Genomic DNA, 22,443 nt, shown 5'->3' with positions numbered 1-22,443 from the left:
ATGTACAATGCGCGTGTGGGGGGGCCATAAATCAAGTTTGCAGTTTGTACAAAGTCTATATACAGTTATGTTGACTTAGAAATCTAAAACGGCTTCCTCTGTATATTAGCCCTTTAGAGAGTTTTTCTCTCATCGGTACAGAGATGATACCCTCCACATAGCGGATTTAATTCCTGCCTTCAGGGAGAAAGAGGAGAGTCTGAGTGTCCTTCTTGCATAGTCTGTCTCTTAAGTAATTTTTATTTAAAATAATCAATATATCATTGTACATTTTGGGGCAGCCTGCCCTTAGCCCCCATAATATCTGCGCAGATTCTTTATCCTCCACTATCCCACAATTCATGTGTGATCACCCTGGATGGTCTTCAGCAAGAAGCCTATTAGGTCATTTTACTCACAACCTCTAACCTCTCATATTTCCTGCTAGTAATTTGCTATCCACTGACCCCCCCCCACCACCACTACCACTCTGCTCCTTGGCTATAAATTACCAACTGCCACACTGTATTCGCAGTTGAGTCCAATCTCCCCCTCTCACTGCAAAATCTCATTGCAGTGTCCCTACACCAAATGTGGAAATAGCCCCACACCCTCAAGAAAGTATCCTTAACTGCGCTTTAACACGTGTCATTTTTTTCCCCTAAACAATTACACATTTTCAGATAGCTCCGGCAGCAGACGTCGGACAACGTGAACTTGCCATACACGGAGCACTTAACGACCTACACCGATCCTCGAAGGCCAGCCCCGCTTCGCCGCAAGTCCCGGACACCGAGCCCGCGGCTGCGGCTCTGCCTCCCGCCGAGGACGCTCCGCTCTCTCCCCGCTGGCCTCCGCCACCTCTGCTCGCTCCGCGAACTTGCGCCCAGCGCAGCAGCCTCGGCCGGGGTCTCGCCGACCCCGCACCCCCAGCCCAGCGCGTCCAGACAACGGGGGCCGTGCACAAACCGGTCACCCCAACCGGGAGACGTCTGCGCACGCAGGGTAAGAGGCCTCGTGACCCTAAGGAACTGCCCCAAACAGCTCCCCGGAAGTGGGGAAGGAGCGACAGGCTCCCTCGGACACCAAGCAGCCGCCAACCGACCCGAGCGGCCAGCCGGCCGGCGCGCAGTAGCGACCACTAGCCGACAGGACGGTCTGCGGCCGCCTCTTCCTACCTCCGTACGCAACCGCACGGCCCCGCCCCACGTTGGCCTCCCCGTCCCAGAAAAGGCCCCGCCCCCTCATGTAATTTCCTACTAACCCGGAAGAGGATTTCCGGAAGCGAAGGTTCTGCTCTGGTAAGTGAATTCTGGTCTTTGAGGTTTAAACCCGGGCTCCTCCGTCCCTTCCTGGCTCCGTTCTCCACGCCCGGGGTCCGAGGATTCCTGCGGGCGCCACAGGCCCCGCAGCCGCCCGTCAGACCCGCGGGGAGTTCGGCCTTGCCCTGAGACGCTCAGGGCGCCTGTCCCTCCGCTCCCTAGTCCAGTGGTCCGTGTCTGTTTCCGGTCGAAGTCGCCCCGAGGCCTTCCACAGAACCCAGTCCCCTCCTGAAACTCTGCCGCCTTCGTCGCCCTCCCGCGGCCGGGGACACCGTCAGCGCCTCGGGGAGGCCCGTGAGCCCGGGACTGAGGGAAGAGAGCGAGTTTGTCCTGTGACAACCCATGTCCTTGCGCCCCCAGACCTGCTCCCCCTAGGGGTTCGCGTGCTGGCTCCCGCTGGAAAGGGAGCGCCTCCATCCCGGAGAGTGTCGCGGTGTGTCGGGAGGATGAGGAGAAAAGACAAGGAGAGGGGACGAAGAAGGGACGGCAAGGGCTTAAAACGGAGTAACGTGGGGGATGGGAGGTGGGTGGTTACAGAGGACTTTGAAAGAAGCAGTGAAAGTGAGGAAGAATGTGGCCTGGGGAGAACAGTATAGCTTGTGAAGACAGGTCAACACGGGAATAGGGACAATATAGTGAGACTCTGACCAACAGTGGCCGCGGGCGATGGAAGGGGATATTGCAGACGCGTTAGATAAGTTTTTTAAAGTTCTAAATTGCTTTCCCTATTAAAGTGTTCTTTGTTGATTAGTAAATAATGTTACAGTATTTCTGTGTGCAGTTGTTGGAGATATTGATTTTTGTCTTCCCATTCAAAACTAGATTTAAACAGGTAGTGTAATACTCAACACCTTCCTTCCTTTTATGTGATTTTTTTTTTTCTAAGATTTTCTTTATCTAGAGAGAGCACAAGCAGGGGGAGTAGCCAGCTGAGGAAGGAGCCCAATGTGGGACTCGATCCCAGGACCCCGGGATCATGACCTGAGCCAAGGCAGATGCTTAACCGACTGAGCCACTCAGGCGCCCCATTTGTGTGATCCTTTAATTACATGATCTGAGAACTAAAGTTTCCAACTAAGTATATGATGTCTTCAAATTTTCTGTCCTTTTTTTTTTTTTAAACCAAATATTGTAGGATGGAATGCATCATTCTGGAACTTCATTCTAACATGTCTCATCTAATCATGATAAACACAGTGCTCAAAGGTACTTCCATACCTGACCTTGTATGTTTTCCCATGCCAATAATTAGGTCTTCTTAACAATACATTTTTTGATGTATTGATGTGATGTTCTGGAAAAAAAAATTGAAAGCTTTTAATCATTGTGAGTAAAACCATGAAATAGAGAAGTTGCTCTTGCTCAGGGGGATGGAATACGGGCTGGAATCTTCATGGACAGGGATGAGAAGGGCAAGCCTTGCCACTATTGACTGCAGGCCAAGGCATGCATAAGACCAATGACGGTTTACTCTCCACTAGCCTCTCCTCACATTTCTGCCTGGCCCAAAACACACACACACACAGAGCACAAGGCAGCTGGGAAGGGGATTTTTAAAATAAGCCCAAAATTTTAAAATAAGCACAAAACAAGTGTATCTCTCCAATGAGGAGGTAAGCCTTGGTTCTGCGATGGGAGGGCAAAGTGCCATGGGTGTTAATGGATGGGAGAGAGCCTGGGAGCTCAGAGACAGGAGAAGAGAAAACTCCATATCCTCCTTTGGTGATCCTGTGTTCAGTCTATAAAGCAAGAGACTGCAAGGATTGTGACTTGAAAGGGAGAGTCACACAGACTCCCATTCCTCTGAATGCCAGGTGACAGGTGGGCTTCACCAGGATGCAGGGGCATTATGAAGCACAAGGCAGACACCTGTTCCTCTCCATCTGCAAGTTTATCATCCCTGTTCCCTGGTGCTTTAGTAGACTGCAGAGGACCACCTTTTCCACGTGCTGATTTCCTCCCTACGTGAGTGTTGTAGCCCAGGAATGGGACAAGTTATTCAAAGACCTGAATGGCACATTTTCCAAACTGAGGAGTGGCCCCTCAAGACTGATCTTTCCTGAGAGAGTTGCTCAGAGTAGAAGAAGGATGACGATGATGACTTAGGAATGGCTCTTTCTCTGGAAAAGTTCACTTATCTGTTGATTATTCTCCTCTCCTTCTTGAAATGCTGTTTTTAGGACATACTAGTCTCTGACTCTCAGGTATCCTGCCTAACACATTTCCTCATTCACCCATGGCTTTCCCTCTGTGCTCTCCCGACTCCAGACCAATTCCATCTCTCTGCGAACCATTGACATGGAACTTGTGAAGTGGCTCCATTTAGGGGATCTTCATGGGAAGTGCTTCATGCCCAGACACTGATTAGAGACAAGGACTGGGCACCATAGTATCAGTGAGGTTTGTCCGTAGGTATTGTATAAGGACCAAATCTGGATGTACCGTTAGCTCTTTACACACCAGGATTAAAGTGAATTAATCTCAGGAATACTTTGAAAAATCCTATAAAAGAAAACCCATAAGGGGAAACTTGTTCCACCTGATTGTATAATGTATCTGAAGCTTAATAAAGTGAATGTGTGCATTTGAGCTAAAAATATTAATAATTTGCAATAGAAGGGAGAGATTACAAACTGACAGCCGTGACAAATTGAGGTGGCACTTCAACACATAATGAGCGTTTTATTCACTAATTGCTAGTTAAAATCAACTTAAATGTCTAACATAAAGAGGATTTTAAAATTGTTCACAGCACATCGATCCCAACGTGCCATTACTGTTCGTGGATCTGTAAAGAGTCAACCCCTCTGCAGGTTTCTGAGGGTTCCTACCGTCTGGGTAAGTGGGGAGTTTGCTGCACCAGGAGATGGCATCTTTCATGTTGTGACAGATTCTGGCCTGATGGCCCCCCCAGAATTACAAAGAAATCTTTATCCATGACCAACTCACGAGGATTCCCCCCTGCAAAAGCCAGGAATTCATTATGTACATACATACATACACATACATACGTGTAGATTTGGATGAAATGACAACTCTTTATTTCCATTTTGCTAATTACTTAAGAGCCATATTTTATACACCTATGTTATTAAATGTTTTTCTAATTTATTTTTCAAGTGCATTTACATACTATTTTTTATTTTGTAGTTTAATCATAAATACACAGACACATATGTTGTTCTTACAGTGTTTATGTGGTGAAACCCAAAATCCTTTCTTCATGCCCTTTGCTTTTTCTTTTTCCTGTGGAAGGCATCGCCTATTTCACGTTAAAAAATATTATATTCCATTTAATTCTAATACTGTATCACTGAATATTGTTTTTATTTTAACTACTTAATTGTGTTAAAGCTTCAGATAATATTTCTTCAGAGGTAATTTGACCTACGTTCATTTTTTTTCTGTTCCAAATTGTTTTGACTATATCCTCACCCAAAATCAAAATCAACACAAAACTGACTTTTAAGGTAATTGTCAGTTTTTATGTGAAATACCAGGTGTTACTTTTAAATCTGGATTGCATCAAATTTCTGTAGTCACTGAGGTTTTTATGTCACAGTGTCCTCTAGTTTAAGAATTGGTTTGGTAGGCTCTACTCCTGTCATTTTATGTCCTCAAAAAGTTCTTAAAACATTTTTCCATGGGTCTACAAAATGATTTCAAATGGGAGCCAGTAAAGACTTTTTTAAAATGTGTTTGCTTAGTTTTTAAATTAACAAAACAGAAAGTATTGATTTCAGTATATTAAGTATAGATCTGTCCACCTCTGAAAATATTTTATTAGGTATGATCATTACAAAGGATTCTCCTGTACTTTGGAATCTGAAGTCATCTCTTTGGAGAATAGCTGCAGTTCCAGCTCCTTGACTCTGTGTTTGTACTTCCTCTCTGTTTCTCTTCGTCCAGCCTCAAGCATCCCAGGCAGTGGTGAGTGGCAGCAGCCCTAGCCAGCCCTGTCTTCTCAGCCTTCACTTGAGTGGGACTGCTGCTTTATCTGCTGCTGAATTTGTTTGCTGAGGTTTTCTTGATTAACAAAAAATATTTCCCGCTATTTGACATGAATTTTTAAGATTCTCAATTATTTTGAAAGGTCAGATGTTTTTCTAAGGGTCTGTTGATGTGATCTAATTATTGCGGTATTTAAAATTATTTAATTAAAGAACCGCCTGGGTGGCTCAGTCGTTTAATCGTCTGCCTTTGGCTCAGGTCATGATCCCAGGGTCCTGCATTGGGCTCCCTACTCAGTAGGGAGTCTGCTTCTCCCTCTGCCTCTGCCCCTCCCCATGTTCATTCTCTCTCATGCACTGTCTCTGTCTCAAATAAATAAATAAAATCTTTTTTAAAAAAATTAAAGACAATCCAATTACAGTGAGCTTTGGTCCCTGAAATCTGCTTGTTTGCCACCATCTCAAGTTCATCCCATTCCTCAACTGCCTGCTGGTGTGTTCTCACTTTCTGGGGCACAGTATGTTCTGCAGTGTGTCTACAATGTTACACTTGCTCCCTCATGGAAGGGGTGAGGGCTGAACCTATTTCTGTCTTTGCTAAACTTTCTAATGCTCTCCCAACTAAACTTTAAGGTGTCAGATAAATTATGTGTGCATTTTAATAGTGTTTCCCCACCTCCACAAATGAAATGCTTTAGTATTTGTACAGAGAATATCCTTGTCATTATTTCTTTAAATAATTTCTTCTAAATTAGACTTACCTCCACAAGGAGAGATGATCTCTCTGCTTTTATTCATCCGTGTAATTTCACTCTCTGGTACAGTCTTTGTTCTGAGTTGACTTGAAAAAGGAGATCATCTCTTGTTCTCAAGTGACAAATGTTGCTGTAAATAGGTTAAAGACAGAACACATCAAAGAGGGTACCTATGTGGCTCAGTGGGTTAAGTGTCTGCCTTTGGCACAGGTCATGATCTCAGGGCTCTGGGATCGAGCCCCAAGCCGGGCTCCCTGCTCCGTGGGGAGTCTGCTTCTCCCTCTCTCTGCCTCCCCTGCTTGTGCTCTCTCTCAGTCTCTGTCAAGTAAATAAAATAAAATCTTTAAAAAAAAATACATCAAAGATACATGAAAATCAAAAAGTTCATCAACTAATGGTTTACTGCTAAAATAATACATACGAAAGATCTTTTATTGTCAGAAGATTAAATTGTTAAAGAAAATGACAGGGCATTCCTTATGGCATCCTACCTAAAAGGAAAATAGATTGCATGATATTTCTTCAGAAACAATATATTCTTCTATAAAGAAATGTCTTAAGATTTTAAAATTTTTATTCCTTTACCATCAGTTTAAAACATACACTACTTAGAGATAGAAAGTAGCAATTCCATGGTTGTCAAAGGGTGAGGGTGGGAAGAAGAATAGGAGTTGTTCAGTGGTTTAGAAGATGGAATGAGTTCTGGAGATAGATGGTGGTGATAGTTGCACAACATTATGAATGTATTAACATCATTGGACTGAACACTTAAAAATGTTTAGAATGGGGGGCACCCGGCTGGCTCAGTCAGTGGAGCATGTGTTTTGATCTCAGGGTTGTAAGATTACTTAAAAAAAAAAAAAAAATCTTAAAAAAAAAAAAAAAAGATTAGGATTGGTAAATGTTACATTGTGTGTATTTTGCCACAATAAAATAAAATATCCTATTTATAGTAAAATCAGTGCTTACAGTGATCATTCACTCTGGAAATCATCTGTCAAAAAAGAAGAAATAATCTGTCAAGTTATGTAATTTGTTTACTTAGTAGGAAAAAAAAATCGTGTTTTGGAAAGTGAGGAGAGAAATCAGAATGTGTGAGTTCAAAGGCATGGAGGTTTGAAATATTTAAGGAGCATGGAAGATTTATTAGTTACCAAACAAGAATGGTGTTGCCAGATACATTTGGAAGCCACTGCAAGTTGTGACTTCACATATACAGGAGGGTCAGTGTCTTAGTCCCGTGTTGCCACATACAGTAATGGGATAGGCAGGTGTGTGGAGTCACCTGCTGTTGGAGCCTTGATCAGTAGCCATAGTAAAAAGACATAAATAACATTAGTCTGGGTAAATATCTATGGGCGTGAGTAACTGAATTTAAACTGGACAGTAAAAATCAGGAGGCCTGGAGGCTGACGTTTGGGAACTGGGGCAATGCTGTGGTTCTCATGCAGTAGAGAACATGGACACAGGAACTAATTCTGTGAAAAAGCAAGGCCAGTAGGTTATCAAAACAGGGTGGGGCCTCTGATTGTTAATGTTAGGGGTACTGTTCCAGGTAAAATCTAGGTGTGATGTGTAACCCTTAAAATTTGAGAGCAGGAGAAAGGCAATGGAAAATTCAAATTCTGCCTGTAACATTTTTCTAATGTATGCTTATGTGCATGTATATGCTGGCATGCATGGAGTTTTGTCATATTACTAAAGTTTCCTGAACCTCTGATGATGGCATTTATTAAATTAATAATGAAACCATAATTAGCAGAATTCTTTTGAGGGAAAAAAAATGAATAAATTATCTATACCTCCCAAGCACAGAATCACATAAAATAAAACTTTATCGTGAGATACAAATGGGTAAGTTAAACCTACTTCTGTTTGTGACTCATTATCATCATTTGTCCATGAAATACATTTACTTACTATGGATGTTTTAGGAGAGGATTTACAATTGATAAATGCTTTCACATTTACACAAATACACAAAATGAAACAGTGAAATTCAGGGAAGTTGCAGCTAATGCAGATTTCAGTGAACAATTTTCTAAAATTTTAGCTGGAGTAAATAAACGTCCTCCTAAAATCCTTTCATTCTATAATTTCTGGAAGTACTACCCTGTAAAGATTGTTGAACGTGACAGTTGTGCTGTAACCCACATATTCCGGCAGTTTTCTGATGCAGGGGATTTTAAGGGCTAAATTTGTAAGATGTGTGTTTGATCCCTTAATCTTACCATAAAATGCATTCTTTTCTTAAGATTTTTTTATTTATTCATTAGAGCACGAGCAGGGGGAGGGGCCGAGGGAGAGGTAGGAGCAGACTCCGCTGAGCAGGGAGCCTGATGATGCAGGGCTCCATCCCAGGACCCCAGAATCATGACCTGAACTGGTCAGACGCTCAATGAGTGACCCACCCAAGCACCCCCATAAAATGCATTCTTAACAATCTTGTTTCATGACCAAACCCATTCAGAACAAATCTAAAGGTCAGTGTTGGAGTGATATTGCTGGAGGCCCTGCAGACCTTCCTTGGAGGAGACAAAGATGGATGATATGTGTATCCAGAGGGCTGGGACAGGGAAGAATAGGGCTGTCTCAACACCAGAGGGCTGAGGAGGAGTTAGGGAAACTGCTAATAAACTAATACCTCAGTTTGAGAAATTTCACAATGCTTATACGTGTGGCAGGTGCCAGAAATCCTATTTTGGAATCAGGAGGGAATTGACTTTTCACATTCTTCCTAAATCAAGGGTACTTCTATCTTCTTTCCAAGCAACAATAGTCAGAGCCTTAACTTTGGAGAGCCGTCCTCTCCTCCCCATTTCCTTTGGAGCACACTGCATGTTTCTGTCAGTTCTGCTGGGGGTTACTTCCAGGTGGAGGAGTGGGGCTTTGTAACAAGTGGGTATGGAAATTGTGGGCAGCTTGGAGTTTCATGGCTCCTTTCTCATTCCTCAGCTTTGCCTCCTGTTGCTGAGACTGTGTATGAGTGAAAACCCAGAAGACCCTTGGCAACCGAGCTACTAAGAATGGACTCACAAGTGAGTAGGGACATATTCTTTCTACTGAAATAGCATGTCTGTTGCCATCATGTGGACATAAATCTCCTACAAGCATTCATGTTCTAAGTACACTCAAGTTTTTCAAGGATCTGAACTTGAAGCTTTCCAAGAAGTGTGGAATGGTCATGTTTGGTCAAGGACTCACCACGTGGTAATCTCTTTCCCAATATTATGCTAAGATGTCTCAGCCTCGGTTAATGCCCTATATTTTCAGGAGAGATGAGAGAGTTTTTTTTCATATCCATCCCATGCCCTAGTTGGCACCAAAAATTCACTTGTTAACCATTTTATTGACTGTAATGGGCTTAGGATTCAGGTTAATACAGGTGATAAAGAAGAATAGAGAGCAAAACTTTACAGCCCAGTAAGAAGGCAGATGTTCCCGTATGTGAGCTTAGTCAGTCCAGTGTAGTATGTGCTGGGGCGGGATGCTAATTAATAGTGAGGGAAAATGGATGATGGTCATGTCAGAGAAGCCAATGAGGAGTCATTCTTTTTTTTTTCCCCAAGTTTAAACCTCCTAAAAGTTTTTATAGAATGTATTTGTACTTTTTGAAACTTATAAAAGAGAAAACTAAAATTCATTACTTTGCTCATCTCAAGTCCTGATTTTCCCCCCTCTTTGTAACTTCCCTTTGTTCAAATTTGATAACTGAAAACAATGTATAGGGAATATTATTTTCTTAATTTTCAGTGTAATTCAGGAAAAGGCATATAGGAGGTAAAATAAAACCTAGGGACCTGTGGAAATTTTTGATGAGCTGAAGAGACAAGAACAATAAAGTGGCTTTAAGCATGCTTGAACAGAAAGACAAGATAAAGAAAAGCACAATGATAACTGATATGTGGAGGGCCTCAGGCAATAGAAGGGTCGGGGATATTACTATCCTTCATTACAGAAGTCTCAGAGCCTCTGGCATGAGGCTTTTAGCCTTGAACCATTTAGCCTTACACTTTATAATGAACACCCATTATGTGAAGATAAAAGGATGTGCTGCTGATCTCATATCCTGTGTGAATTCTGTTCAGTGTTGCAGAATTATAGACATTGCTTCAATACTCTGACAGTTACTGAATAATAAAACTATTGTGTTTAAGAAATGTTTGCTAGTTAGCATTTTCTATGTCATTGGATGTGTAAGAACTCGTAAAAGGTCATCACACCATTTCATGGATGACGAAACTGAGGTCATAAAGGGGAATAATCTAATCATACTACTTAAAAAGTGGCAGGTTGTGTAACGAGTCCATAGATTTACTTGAAATTGGTGGCAAATAGTGTTTTAGTTTTAAGTTTTCCAGACAATTATACTCATGATCTGGAAATCTTTTTTTCTTTTTAAAGATTTTATTTATTTATTTGTCAGAGGGAGAGAGAGTACAAGCAGGTGGAGCAGCAGGCAGAGGGAAAGGGAGGAGCAGACTCCCCACTGAGCTGAGAGCCTGACATGGGGACCCTGGGATCATGACCTCAGCGGGAGGCAGCCGCTTAACCAACTGAGCCACTGAGGCGCCCTCTGAAGTCTTACTTACAATTTTTTGGGGAAATCCACAGGTTATATCATTTCTCATTTGATATCTCCTGATAATGAAAGGTGTGTATTTTGAATGTGTGGGTGTATCTGAAAGTCAGATGTCCAGGTGTGCACTAAAAATGACGGCTGTAGCCAACATCCTGTTAGAACTTTCTGTACATGCAGCCCCCCCTTCCTTAGTGCCGTCACCTGTACCATCCTCCCCTGAACACTGGCAGAGATGGCCCTGTCTGAAAAGAACATCCGCAATCTTCTAGGAATCAGTGACCTTTGAGGATGTAGCTGTAGACTTCACTCAGGAAGAGTGGGCCCTGCTGGACAGGTCCCAGCGAAGACTCTTCAGAGATGTGATGCTGGAGAACATCAGTCACCTGGTCTCAATTGGTGAGTCTCTTCCTGTTTAATTATGTATGTCTACATCCCTTCACTCGTTCAACAGCTGTGTGGAAAAGATTCCTCATTTCTCACTGAAGACTCCTCTCTCTCTCACAACCACCTCACAGCAGTCTTCTTCACGTTTTACTTTTGTCATCCCACTAGAGTGTAATCTTCCTCACATAATTTCATGTCTTTCTTGCTACTCAATCTTCACAACACCCGAACAGTGCCGGGAACTCATTATTTTTGAATTGATAAGTAAATATATTGACTTTTTTAAAATTATTTTTTTTTCCTGTGGGGACTGACCAGACCCAGTATTTAAAAAACAAACAAAACAGACCATGGGATGGGGCGCCTGGGTGGCACAGTCGTTGGGCGTCTGCCTTCGGCTCAGGGCGTGATCCCAGCGTTGTGGGATTGAGCCCCACATCGGGCTCCTCCACTATGAGCCTGCTTCTTCCTCTCCCACTCCCCCTGCTTGTGTTCCCTCTCTCGCTGGCTGTCTCTATATCTGTCGAATAAATAAATAAAATCTTTAAAAAAAAAAAAAAAAAAAAGACCATGGCGCCTGGGTGGCACAGTCAGCTGAGTGTCCAACTCTGTTTCAGCTGAGGTCATGATCACAGGGTTGTGGGGTTGAGCCCTGCGTCAGGCTCCATGCTCAGCATAGAATCTGCTTAAGTTTCTCTCTCCCTCTCCCCCCCCACCCGGGTCTCTCTAAAATAAATAAATCTAAAAAAAAAAAAACACAAATGGTGGTTTTCCATGTAGAGCCTAGATTTTTCTGGTGGAGCTGTACTTATTGGAATCATTTAGGATATAATATTCAAACGCTGTGAGAACTTGTATCTTCTGTGTTAAAATACTGAAGATTGCACAGTTTGTCTCTGAACTTAGGCATCAACAATGATAGGTCCTTAATGTCCTTGGGAATAGCCAAGAGTTAAACTTCTGTTCGTGAAGGACTATCCGTTTTGTTTTCAACATGCTTTTACCTGGGATGACTTTCAGAGATTACCTTCTTCTTTCTCATTAGTTGGCCCTATATTGATGATCATGCACTGTTATGAGCACAAAAGTCAAAATTCAATTATCTTTTTTCTATGAACAGGCAGACAACTCTACAAGTCAGACACGATTTCCCACTTGGAACCAGGAGAGCAACTTTCAAAAGGGATAGGTTTGCTGCAATGCCAGAGCCTAGGTGAGCTACAGGAAGAGCCTAGTCAGTGAGTGAGTAGGCCCTAAGAATCAACAAATGAAATTTAGTGGCTTTTTAAAAATAGAGACAATATGATAGGGGAAAATTTTTTCAGATATTGTCATTATACTTAACAGATGTCAGTTTCTAGTCTGTCTTTGGGAAGGTAATAGTTATGTACTTATTGGAGTTAAAATACACAAAATGTCCCTTTCCATGATTCTCTTCTATGAAGATTTTCCCTCTCTTTTCCTCCCCAACTTGCCATCTCCATTTTATTTTTCTCCTATTTCAGTTCTGAAAATGTCAACTGTTGATGTCCTGTTTGTTTCTTCTCCTTATGGTATTCCTTAATTTGACATTCTTTCCCATCTCTGTGTATTTGAAACATACTCAAATGAGCATTTAGTGTCTTCAGCATTTTAATTCCATCAATGTCACTATGGCAATTTTTTCCCCAATCATTTCAGATAGGGAAGATGATCTTAAAAAACAAGAAATGATATTCATGCAACATATCTGCAAGAAGGATACAACATTAATCAGTGCAATGGTAAGCTTTAAGGGAATGAACCTGTACTTCAAATGATGTTGGTATTGAATAAGGAACTGGGCACAATTACCCAACCATAATTTAAGATGGAATCAAGGGTTTTCACAGCAGGAAGTTTTGGTTAGTTTGATTTTAGTGAAGAAATTAATCTGAAGTCAAAACCATAACCTGAGGTCTTGCAAAAAGACAGCTGCATGATCATGACTTATATACCTAACATTTGAACCATAATAATGTCTATAATCAGATATCTCTGCATTTGGGATGCTACAAAAAAGAAAATATGTTTGCTGGAGAGGAATACCCCGTATTTATGTAAACAATATAGAGACATTTTTGTAGGAGTCTACCACTGAATGTTGACTGTAGAATTTCTATGTAGATGAAGGAAGGAAGGAATAAACGTGAGGAAATTTTTAACAGTCTCTTATTTCCTTTCAAAAAGCAGAGATCTCACACTCAAGAGGATCCTTTTGAATGCAGTGATTTCGGAGAAAATTTTACTGAAATACTAACATGGACACAATATGTGGTACCGAAAATGGGAAAGAAACCCTATATCGGCAAAGAATGTGGAAAAAACAGCAGTTATTTGACATCTTTTAATATACATAAGCAGAGTCACACTACAAGTAAATCATATGAATGTCATCAACGTGGGAATGCCTTTATTCAAAGCTTGCCCTGTAGACCAACCAATAATAATCAAAGTGGAGAGAAAACATTTGAATGTCATGAATGTGGGAAAGCCTTTGGAAAAAGTTCTAACCTTAGGCGACATGAGATGATTCACACTGGAGTGAAACCACATGGATGTCATCTATGTGGGAAAGCCTTCACTCATTGTTCCGACCTTAGAAAACATGAGAGAATTCACACTGGAGAGAAATCATATGGATGTCATCTGTGCGGGAAAGCCTTCAGTAAGAGTTATAACCTTAGGCGACACGAGATGATTCATACTAGAAAGAAACCACATGAATGCCATCTATGTGGGAAAGCCTTCACTCACTGTTCTGACCTTAACAAACATGAAAGAACTCACTTTGGAGAGAAACCATATGGATGCCATCTCTGCGGGAAGACATTCAGTAAAACTTCTTACCTTAGACAGCATGAGCGAACTCATAATGGAGAGAAACCTTATGAGTGTCATCTCTGTGGGAAGGCCTTCACTCACTGTTCTCACCTCCGAAAACATGAGAGAACTCACACTGGAGAGAAACCATACGAATGTCATCTATGTGGGAAAGCTTTCACTGAATCTTCTGTCCTTAGACGACATGAGAGAACCCACACTGGAGAGAAACCGTATGAATGTCATCTGTGTTGGAAAGCCTTTACTGATTCTTCTGTCCTTAAACGACATGAGAGAACTCACACTGGAGAGAAACCGTATGAATGTCACCTATGTGGGAAAGCTTTCAATCACTCTTCTGTCCTCAGACGACATGAGAGAACTCACACCGGTGAGAAACCGTATGAATGCAATATATGTGGAAAAGCCTTCAATAGAAGTTATAACTTTAGATTGCATAAGAGAATCCACACTGGAGAGAAACCATATAAATGTTACGTATGTGGGAAAGCCTTCAGTAAATATTTTAACCTTAGACAACACGAGAAGATACATGTAAAGGTAATAAATGTGGAAGATTCACCACCTATAGCTTCAAACTATAAGCACTCTTGAGGGCTCAAACACTCAAGAAACACTATGTTTATAATCAGTGTGGGAGAGCATTTATTCATCCTTATTACTTCACTCAACTGAAGGTAATCCAAAGTAGAGAGAATCCCTATGTGGGTCATCTATATGACAAAACCTTTAGATAATGGACTGACATGAAGGAATGTAAATGAAGTGAGTGTGGAAGAATTTTCATCCACGGTTCTGTCAAACAAAATGGAGAAGTTACATGTCAGAGAAAATATGTAATCAACGCAGAAATACTTTCATTTATCCTTTAAATAAGCGAATTGTGTAGGAGAGATTCTAGATCTGTAATCACTGCACTCATTCAATTTAGCAACACATTTGGCATGCAGAAGAAAGCTGCTAAAACAAGAAATAAGTGGGAAAAAATCCTTAGGAAGACAAGAGAATTTTGTTGCCAAAGGGTTGTGTTCAGTGAGAACTAGGACCTGAAGAAGATTGAGGACATTGGAGTATCCTATTTCAAGAATGCTTAACAGACTTACAGTGATGTCTGTAGTGACAAAGCACTGCCTCTACTAGTGGCAGAACCCAGTTTGGCATAGCTAGAAGCAGAGACAATCTGACCCTGCCCACAGCCCCGTCACAACAGCCACGATGCACAAATCACCCAGCTGAGGAGACCTGTGCGTCCCAGTTCCCCCTACATGCAAATTAAGAAAGCCAGACCAGCTGGCACTTTTCTTCTGCTGGGTTAACAGGCCGAGTCATTGGTACTCACTCATTTGAACACGATTAGTCATCTTTGTTCACAAGTGGCAAAAAAGAGAATGCAGATGCTTATAATTAACTTATAATGTTATGAGTATGCAATGCCCTTTTCAGTCCCCACTTTATCTCTGTCCTTCGGTTTGAAAATATTGATGTCCTCACACTAATTTGTTTTCTATGTGTAAAGTCTTAAACTCACCCATTAATGTCACCAACAGGACATAGTTTCCCAAACCTAGAACTATTGAATTTCTCCATCTTCTCGTGTTTCTTACAACTTCTATTTTGTGCAGTAACATCATAAATTTTCCTCCTAATTCCAATCTAAATATATGTATGTGGATTTGTTCAGTGTCTTTTTTTTTTCCATCACCTTTACTGTTGCTTTGCAAGGATGTTTTTGTATTTTTTAATTTATTTCACACGTTGTCTTAAAAAAAAAAAGGAGGAGACTGAACTTGATGTGGTTTTACCCAGACAAGTTTATTATTCTCTTAGAGTGAAGAAACATCCCTTTATCCATCCAGGAATTGAAATACACTCAGGCTAGGTGGCAGCTCTGATTTCATTCAGACATTCATATCTGTCAAGTCATTCCTCTAGATTTATCGGAGACACCTTCCAAAGTACTAGAAACTGAGGAGACAAAACGCTTTCCTTTACTCTTTATCCCCATCTAAAAACCTGTGGGGAAAAGGATGCCAGTATTGGGAGATTCTCTGTATTTCAGTCAGCCTAGGCCAGTCCACACGTTTACATATCCATCTACTTGTTGTTATTCCCTGGCAGTGTTTTTTTGCCTATGATTTTCAGTGTCTATACTAAGCAAATTCCCCCAGTTGTGGAAATCAGATGGTCTCTTCATGGTTCTTACAGTCCTCTCTGCTTTCACAAATCTCTGAATTTAAAACAATACAATTTTTATTTGAATCTTTCATTTCCTGTTGTCTGTCTTGTCTCTACTCAACATCTTACCTGGAAGCAGAAGCCTCAATGTTTTGCTTGAACAAATTTCCCACTGATTTTGTTTCAGTCAAGAAAAGCTGCCTATTTCTCTGGACTGTCCTTCCATGGTGTTCATTTCCAGATGCTTCAGTAGAAAAAGCCAGTATGAGCTTCCCTTATCTCAGATGGTATCAGTCATCTGAACAGGCTACACTTCAGTGCCTTTGGGTAGTTGCTTTGTGTATTTTAGTAAGGTTTCATTGCTATCACTGCTTAGTTGGTCCAATGCAAGCTACTTGGCCAAAACGGAAATAATTCACCTGGAGACGTTTAAACCAAAGAATGATTCATCTCTTTTTAATGCATAATGTATTTGTCAGAATTTTGAAAATAGTTACTATTTATATAAGAAAAATTCTCCAGGGGCGCCTGGGTGGCTCAGCGGTTGAGTGTCTGCCTTCGGCTCAGGGCGTGATCCCGGCATTATGGGATCGAGCCCTACATCAGGCTCTTCCGCTGTGAGCCTGCTTCTTCCTCTCCCACTCCCCCTGCTTGTGTTCCCTCTCTCGCTGGCTCTCTCTATCTCTGTCGAATAAATAAAAAATCTTTAAAAAAAAAAGAAAAATTCTCCAGTTTACAACTTGGAATCACATTAAAACTTTGATGCTTTCTCGTAGGAAACTGGTTTAATTATCTGCACTTTCCTAACGTAGTTTCTTGGTACTGTGTTTGTATCAAACACCCATATGTCAATTATACAAACCAGTTGTGCTGGGTTCTGATGGAGGTCAGCACACATTTCATTACTATATCAAATGCCTGGCCTTCTCAGCCCTGGGTTTCCATGTTGATGTCCAAGGGTGAAATACCCTATTATCAAAGCACTCTGTTAGCAACTGTGTGTGGTCAGAGGGCATATGGGGATTATATGACCTGTATACAGTCATGTTTCCTTGGTGTTTCTGTGACTTAGAAGGCATAGGTTATTATGGTGTCTGAGAGTATGTGATCAGTGTGGAAGGTGCACACTTGACTGTCAGAACATAAACATGTTATCAGATCTTGTGTGTGCACATGCAGGTGTTAGGGCTTGTGTGTGAGAGGACTGTGTTTCAGAAAGCACAGGAGGTAGAAGGCATCAGCTCAACAGTCCAGTAAAGGCCCACAGAGCACGCCCACCGGGGAGCCTGGGAAAAGCAAAACCAGCAATGTGGGGTCAGACCCATGGGAGCTATGGGGGCTCTGGAGAAGAGAAGACTAGAATCCAGAGTCTGAATGGTTCAGAGATGTGGGAGCTGTGGGCACCACACATGGGGGCTCTGAGTGGGAGAGATAAGTATGGGTGGAATGTTGAGGAGCGAGTAATAGAGCTTATGTGGTGGAAAGCCTATAGGTTGGGGGATCAAGGATCCTAAATTCTCCACCAGGAAAAAGGACCAAAGCTACTTTGAAGCAGCAACCCCAGAGCAAAAATGTGAGGTGATGCATACTGCTGGAGGAAGGGGCAGGAGCAGAAACACCTCAATAGGGTAGGTGAGGCGTGGACTGCTCACACTGGCTACGTGTTTCTCAAGGCCCAGCACCACCTGACCCCAGCCTCACTGCCCCTGCCCTTCCTGGGGGAGGCCCCTCTTTGGTCACACTTCTCTTTGATGAACACTACCTGCCTTATAGTTTCCTGCTGAGCTAGAAGCAGATTTCCTGGAGCGAAGGTACCACCCAAGTGGACCAGGTGCTCCTGTCTTTGAGACTCAAGTCCTGCATTCACTGGCACCTCCCCTCCCCACCCATTCTCCACACCTGGTGGCAGGAGTCCCCACAGATAGCACAGTCCACACACCTGCCCATACCATCAGCAAGGAGACTCACATCACCCTGAAACACTCAGGACACTGGTCGTTCTGCTGCCAGATCTAACTCATTTTGTTTCTAGTTAAAACTGATGGGAAGCTATCCCTGTCTGGACTTTCTGCCTTTGCGCTCTTCACTGTCTCCTGTCCCAGTGCTGTGACAAGTCACAATTAGGGAAATGGATTATTGCCCTTCACCTCTATCAACCCTGTTGGCCCTCCAGACCGTCCCCCAGGTGCCATGCCATTCCTGGTCCTAGCATTCTGCAGACCCCAGTCCTCTCCTGAGACCACTTTTCTGTTCTGGGAGCTGCACCCTGCTGTTTCTCAGGCCCTTCCTTCAGTCTGCCTCAGGGAGGTTCCGGGGGGGGGGGTTGCCAACCTCTCCTTGTATTCCAAATTTCACCTTCCACACTGTGTCTGGCATGGTGTGTTTATGTTCCAGTGTTTTGCTGGGAAGTAAGCTCTTCCTAGGAGGAGGGCATCTTCAGTACATCTGTATGGATGTCTTGTTGGGTGTGGAATACGGAGGAAAGAACACATCAGAGGGAGAACAAGGGAGACAGAAGGAGTCTGAGAAAGTGAGGTGGAAAGAGAGTAAAATAAAGGATGCGGTGGGTGGGTCCAATGGGCTCACAAAGACATAAGAGCAGCAAAATAAGAGTGATCTAGACAAGAATCAGTGGGATCATGAGAGATGGAGGAGAGAACAGAAGTAAGCCTTAACAGCAGCACAGGGCACAAAGGAAGAGCAAATGTCATAATCATCACATTTTTTAAAATTTTCTAAATTACATCCCCCTCAAAATTTATTGTCATGAGGCCTCAGTGTTTTTCAGTCATATATACTAAAAATATTCTTCACTCTTTGTTAAATAATTTTACATTATTTCATTATGTAGTTTGTAAAGATACTTTTTTTTATATTAACCAGTAAAACCTTGTTTAACCATTTACTCTAACATCCAGCAGCATCTTTGCTTTCTTTATGTGATCTGACTTACTGAGCAGTGAGCTGAACATGATTAATAAATTGCAGGGGCGCCTGGGTGGCACAGCGGTTAAGCGTCTGCCTTCGGCTCAGGGCGTGATCCCGGCGTTCCGGGATCGAGCCCCACATCAGGCTCCTCTGCTATGAGCCTGCTTCTTCCTCTCCCACTCCCCCTGCTTGTGTTCCCTCTCTCGCTGGCTGTCTCTATCTCTGTCGAATAAATAAATAAAATCTTAAAAAAAAAATAAATAAATAAATAAATTGCAGAGCCATTTCTATAGCAGACTTCTCAGGTTCTCCTGGATTTTGTACTTATAATTTTCATGCAGTCAAACATAAAACCTTCCCTTCAGGGGCACCTGGGTGGCTCAGTCATTAAGCATCTGCCTTCGGCTCAGATCATGATCTCAGGGTCCTGAGATCAAGCCCCTCATTGGGCTCCCTGCTCAGCGGGAAGCCTGCTTCTCCCTCTCCCACTGCTGCTCCCCCTGCTTGTGCTTCCTCGCTCGCTCTCTCTCTCAAATAAGTAAATAAAATCTTTAAAAAACAAACAAACCATATAATGTAGTTATATAGCCAAATTCAGATATGGTGATACATTAACAACTTACTTCTAGCACAAGGTTAAAGGACAAAAGTACTGAGAATAACTATAGCTACCATAATTTTTAAAGGACACACAATGTGAAAAGAAATAAACTGTGACATCAAAAACATAAAACATAAGGGAGAGAGTAAAGTTTAGTTGTTTATCAGCTTACATTAGACTACTATATCTAGATGATGTTTTACCTAAGTCTTACGGTGACCACAAAGCAACGGTAGATACACAGAAGATACAAAGACAGGAATCAAAGCGTACCACTACAGGGGCGCCTGGGTGGCTCAGTCATTAAGCATCTGCCTTCGACTCAGGGCGTGATCCCGGAGTCCTGGGATCGAGCCCCACATCAGGCTTCTACGCTGGGAGCCTGCTTCTTCCTCTCCCACTCCCCTGCTTGTTTTCCCTTTCTCACTGGCTGTCTCTCTCTCTGTCAAATAAATAAAATCTTAAAAAAAAAAAAAAAAGAAAAAAGCATACCACTACAGAAAGTCATCAATACACAAAGACACAAAGAGGATCAAGAAAACTGCAGAACGTGGAGAAAAGAACTAAACAAGATGGCATTAGTAAGTCCTTGTCTATAATAGTTATGTAAAATGTGAGTGGATTAAATTCTACAATAAAAAGGCAGAGTGGGTGACTGCATTACAAACAATACCCAAATATATGCTGTCTACAAAAGATCTGCTTCAGCTTTAAAGGCACATACAGACTCAAAGTGGTGGGACAGGAAAACATATTCCAGGTCAATGGCAATCCTGAGAGCAGAGGTAGCTATACTTACATCAGACAACACAGACTTTATCTCAGAAGTTATAAAAAGAAACAAGACAATTATACGTTGACACAGAGGTGAGTTCATCAAGATATAACATGTGTAAGTATATTAAACAATATAATACTCAGACTAAAATGAAGAGACGATTTTATAATGATAGAATAGGGGAAGACTTCCAAAATAAAATTAGAAAGGTGACAGCATGAAGATTTATATTTCACTGTATAAAAATTATAACTAAAATAGATCAAAGTGCACACTCGTGTGTATGTATAACTGGGTGTATGCGTGATAGAACTAGCATATAAAATATTTTGTTAAATTACGTGAAAAATGAGCCAAGTACAAAAATTTACATGGATATGTCTACAAATACAACTGTATTAATAACATTTATTCAGGGGCACCTGGGTGGCTCAGTCGTTAAGCATCTGCCTTTGGCTCAGGCTGTGATCCCAGGGTCCTGGGATCGAGCCCCGCATCAGGCTCCCTGATCCACTGGGAGCCTGCTTCTCCCTCTCCCACTCCCCCTGCCTGTGTTCCCTCTCTCACTGGCTGTCTCTCTCTCTGTCAAATAAATAAATAAAATCTTTAAAAAAAAAATTTATCCAGTAATCAGTGAAATATAAATAAAAAGCTATTTTTCTTTATATACATAAAAATAAAAAATGTAATATTGAGTCCTGTTTACAGTTGAATGAAAAGCCCACATTTTGGTGATGGTTGACAGTTATCACTGCAACCCTAGGCAGGGGCTAGCTTGCCAGAATCTAACAAAACATGTATGCAAAGTACTTCAAACCAGCACTTGGACTCCAACTTGCCCAAAGCATAGGAGGACACAGACCTCTCTCTTCAGAGAAGTCATTGTGCTCAGAGGCAGCCACTAAACAATTCTTTACAAATCCAGTAATGTCAAGGTTTCTGGAATGTATGTGTTGTAAGCTATTTTTAAAACTCCTACTCTTAATCATTTAGATTGAGTTCATTTTTTTTTTAAAGATTTTATTTATTTGAGAGAGAGAGAGCACAAGCAGGGGGAGTGGCAGCAGAGGGAGAAGCAGGCTCCCTGCTTCATGACCTGAGCGGAAGGTAGATGCTTCACTGACTGAGCTACCCAGGTGCCCCTGATTTCATTTTAAAAAAGCAACTGTGGAATAAAACCTATCCCATCATGTGGATTAAATGCAACCTTGATTTTTATGATCAGTTTCTGCATTCTCCCACTTTATTCCAAGTAATTAACATTTTAAGGCCAGATCCACACTGGCTCACTTTTCTAAGGCTCGAATGCATTATAAAGTCAGGTAGATCAAGTTTTCCATTACCAATCATTTTCCATGATTTTCCCACGATTCCTGCACATTATTTAGTCCTTATTCATAGAGAATTGGCAGGACATCCTGTTATGGTCCCTAGGAAATCCCTGCTACCCTACCTCATTGAAACCATAGTACTCACCCCATCTCCAATCCCTATCTGAGCATGAAGTCCTTCCAACGATTCAACCCCACATGGAAATGTTTCCCAAGCTTGATGTCAGTGGTTCACAGTGAGATAGAATCTATCTACAGATGGAAGAGGGCACAGAAAACACCATGAGTGACTGTAAGCAAATGTGTTAGGAAGGGTACTTGAGAGCTGAACATTAGTAGGGTCTAAAGACGCATTTCAGGAGGGAGAGGACATAACGATCAACAGAAAATATAATTTTTTCTCTAAGAAAGCAGCAGTCCTGACTCCTCCTCATCTTCCTTCTTCTCTGAGCTTCATTCCGAGGCAAGATCAATCTTAACTCACACCTGACTGTTGAGACTACGCCTTTTAGGGCTTGGAATCAATACACCATCTTGTGCCACAACCATACACATTGGGAGGAATTCAACATGTGGCCATGACAGTCCTCTTTCTACTGAAACATGGGGACACCTCCCACAGAAACTCCTAAACCAAATTATATGGATGGAGGTTTCTGTGATTTGTCCTGCAAAACCTTCCACCCCCACCTGCACAAACACAGGCTAACAATGTCGTGTGTGAGACTCGTGCTACATGAGTCACCTCGGGACACTGGTTAGTGAACATTAGCTGCCTCCAGGTCAGAACTGGACC

The 22,443-nt window shown here is 42.0% G+C and overlaps 1 protein-coding gene and 1 long non-coding RNA gene across 20 annotated transcripts in view; one reads left to right on the top strand and one right to left on the bottom strand.

The window, feature by feature from the left end:
* The window catches only part of LOC105242154, a 43,309-nt gene that overhangs the window by 18,275 nt on the left and 2,591 nt on the right, over window positions 1–22,443 (bottom strand). For 7 of the 9 annotated variants that reach the window (XR_004621879.1, XR_004621878.1, XR_004621877.1 and 4 more), the window contains exons 2-3: window positions 6,013–6,136; window positions 2,520–2,595 (exon numbers count right to left, since the gene is read on the bottom strand). This is a non-coding gene — a long non-coding RNA (uncharacterized LOC105242154). Of the gene's footprint in view, window positions 1–2,519; window positions 2,596–3,957; window positions 4,263–6,012; window positions 6,137–22,443 lie in introns of those variants that run through there. The other 2 variants (XR_004621873.1, XR_004621875.1) reach the window with 2 other exon arrangements.
* ZNF596 (zinc finger protein 596) lies at window positions 1,245–15,607 on the top strand. Of its 11 annotated transcripts, none has more exons than XM_034647451.1 (9): window positions 1,246–1,280; window positions 1,464–2,507; window positions 4,054–4,139; window positions 5,089–5,231; window positions 8,962–9,044; window positions 10,858–10,984; window positions 12,093–12,185; window positions 12,653–12,735; window positions 13,181–15,607. In XM_034647451.1, the coding sequence occupies exons 5-9, from the start codon at window positions 9,033–9,035 to the stop codon at window positions 14,426–14,428; spliced, it is 1,563 nt and encodes a 520-aa protein (XP_034503342.1). In that variant the 5' UTR covers window positions 1,246–1,280; window positions 1,464–2,507; window positions 4,054–4,139; window positions 5,089–5,231; window positions 8,962–9,032; the 3' UTR covers window positions 14,429–15,607. The 11 variants fall into 11 exon arrangements, with proteins under 11 accessions (XP_034503341.1, XP_034503345.1, XP_011235814.1 ...); XM_034647452.1 differs by having other exon boundaries at window positions 1,257–1,280; window positions 2,437–2,507; XM_034647449.1 differs by lacking the exon at window positions 1,246–1,280 and adding an exon at window positions 3,116–3,266 and having other exon boundaries at window positions 1,288–2,507.

This window comes from Ailuropoda melanoleuca, chromosome 18 (genome assembly GCF_002007445.2).
Source record: "Ailuropoda melanoleuca isolate Jingjing chromosome 18, ASM200744v2, whole genome shotgun sequence".
In the NCBI taxonomy this organism is placed as follows: domain Eukaryota; kingdom Metazoa; phylum Chordata; class Mammalia; order Carnivora; family Ursidae; genus Ailuropoda; species Ailuropoda melanoleuca.
The sequence above is the reverse complement of the archived record's forward strand: the minus strand, read 5'-3'. Positions and strand labels throughout refer to the sequence as shown.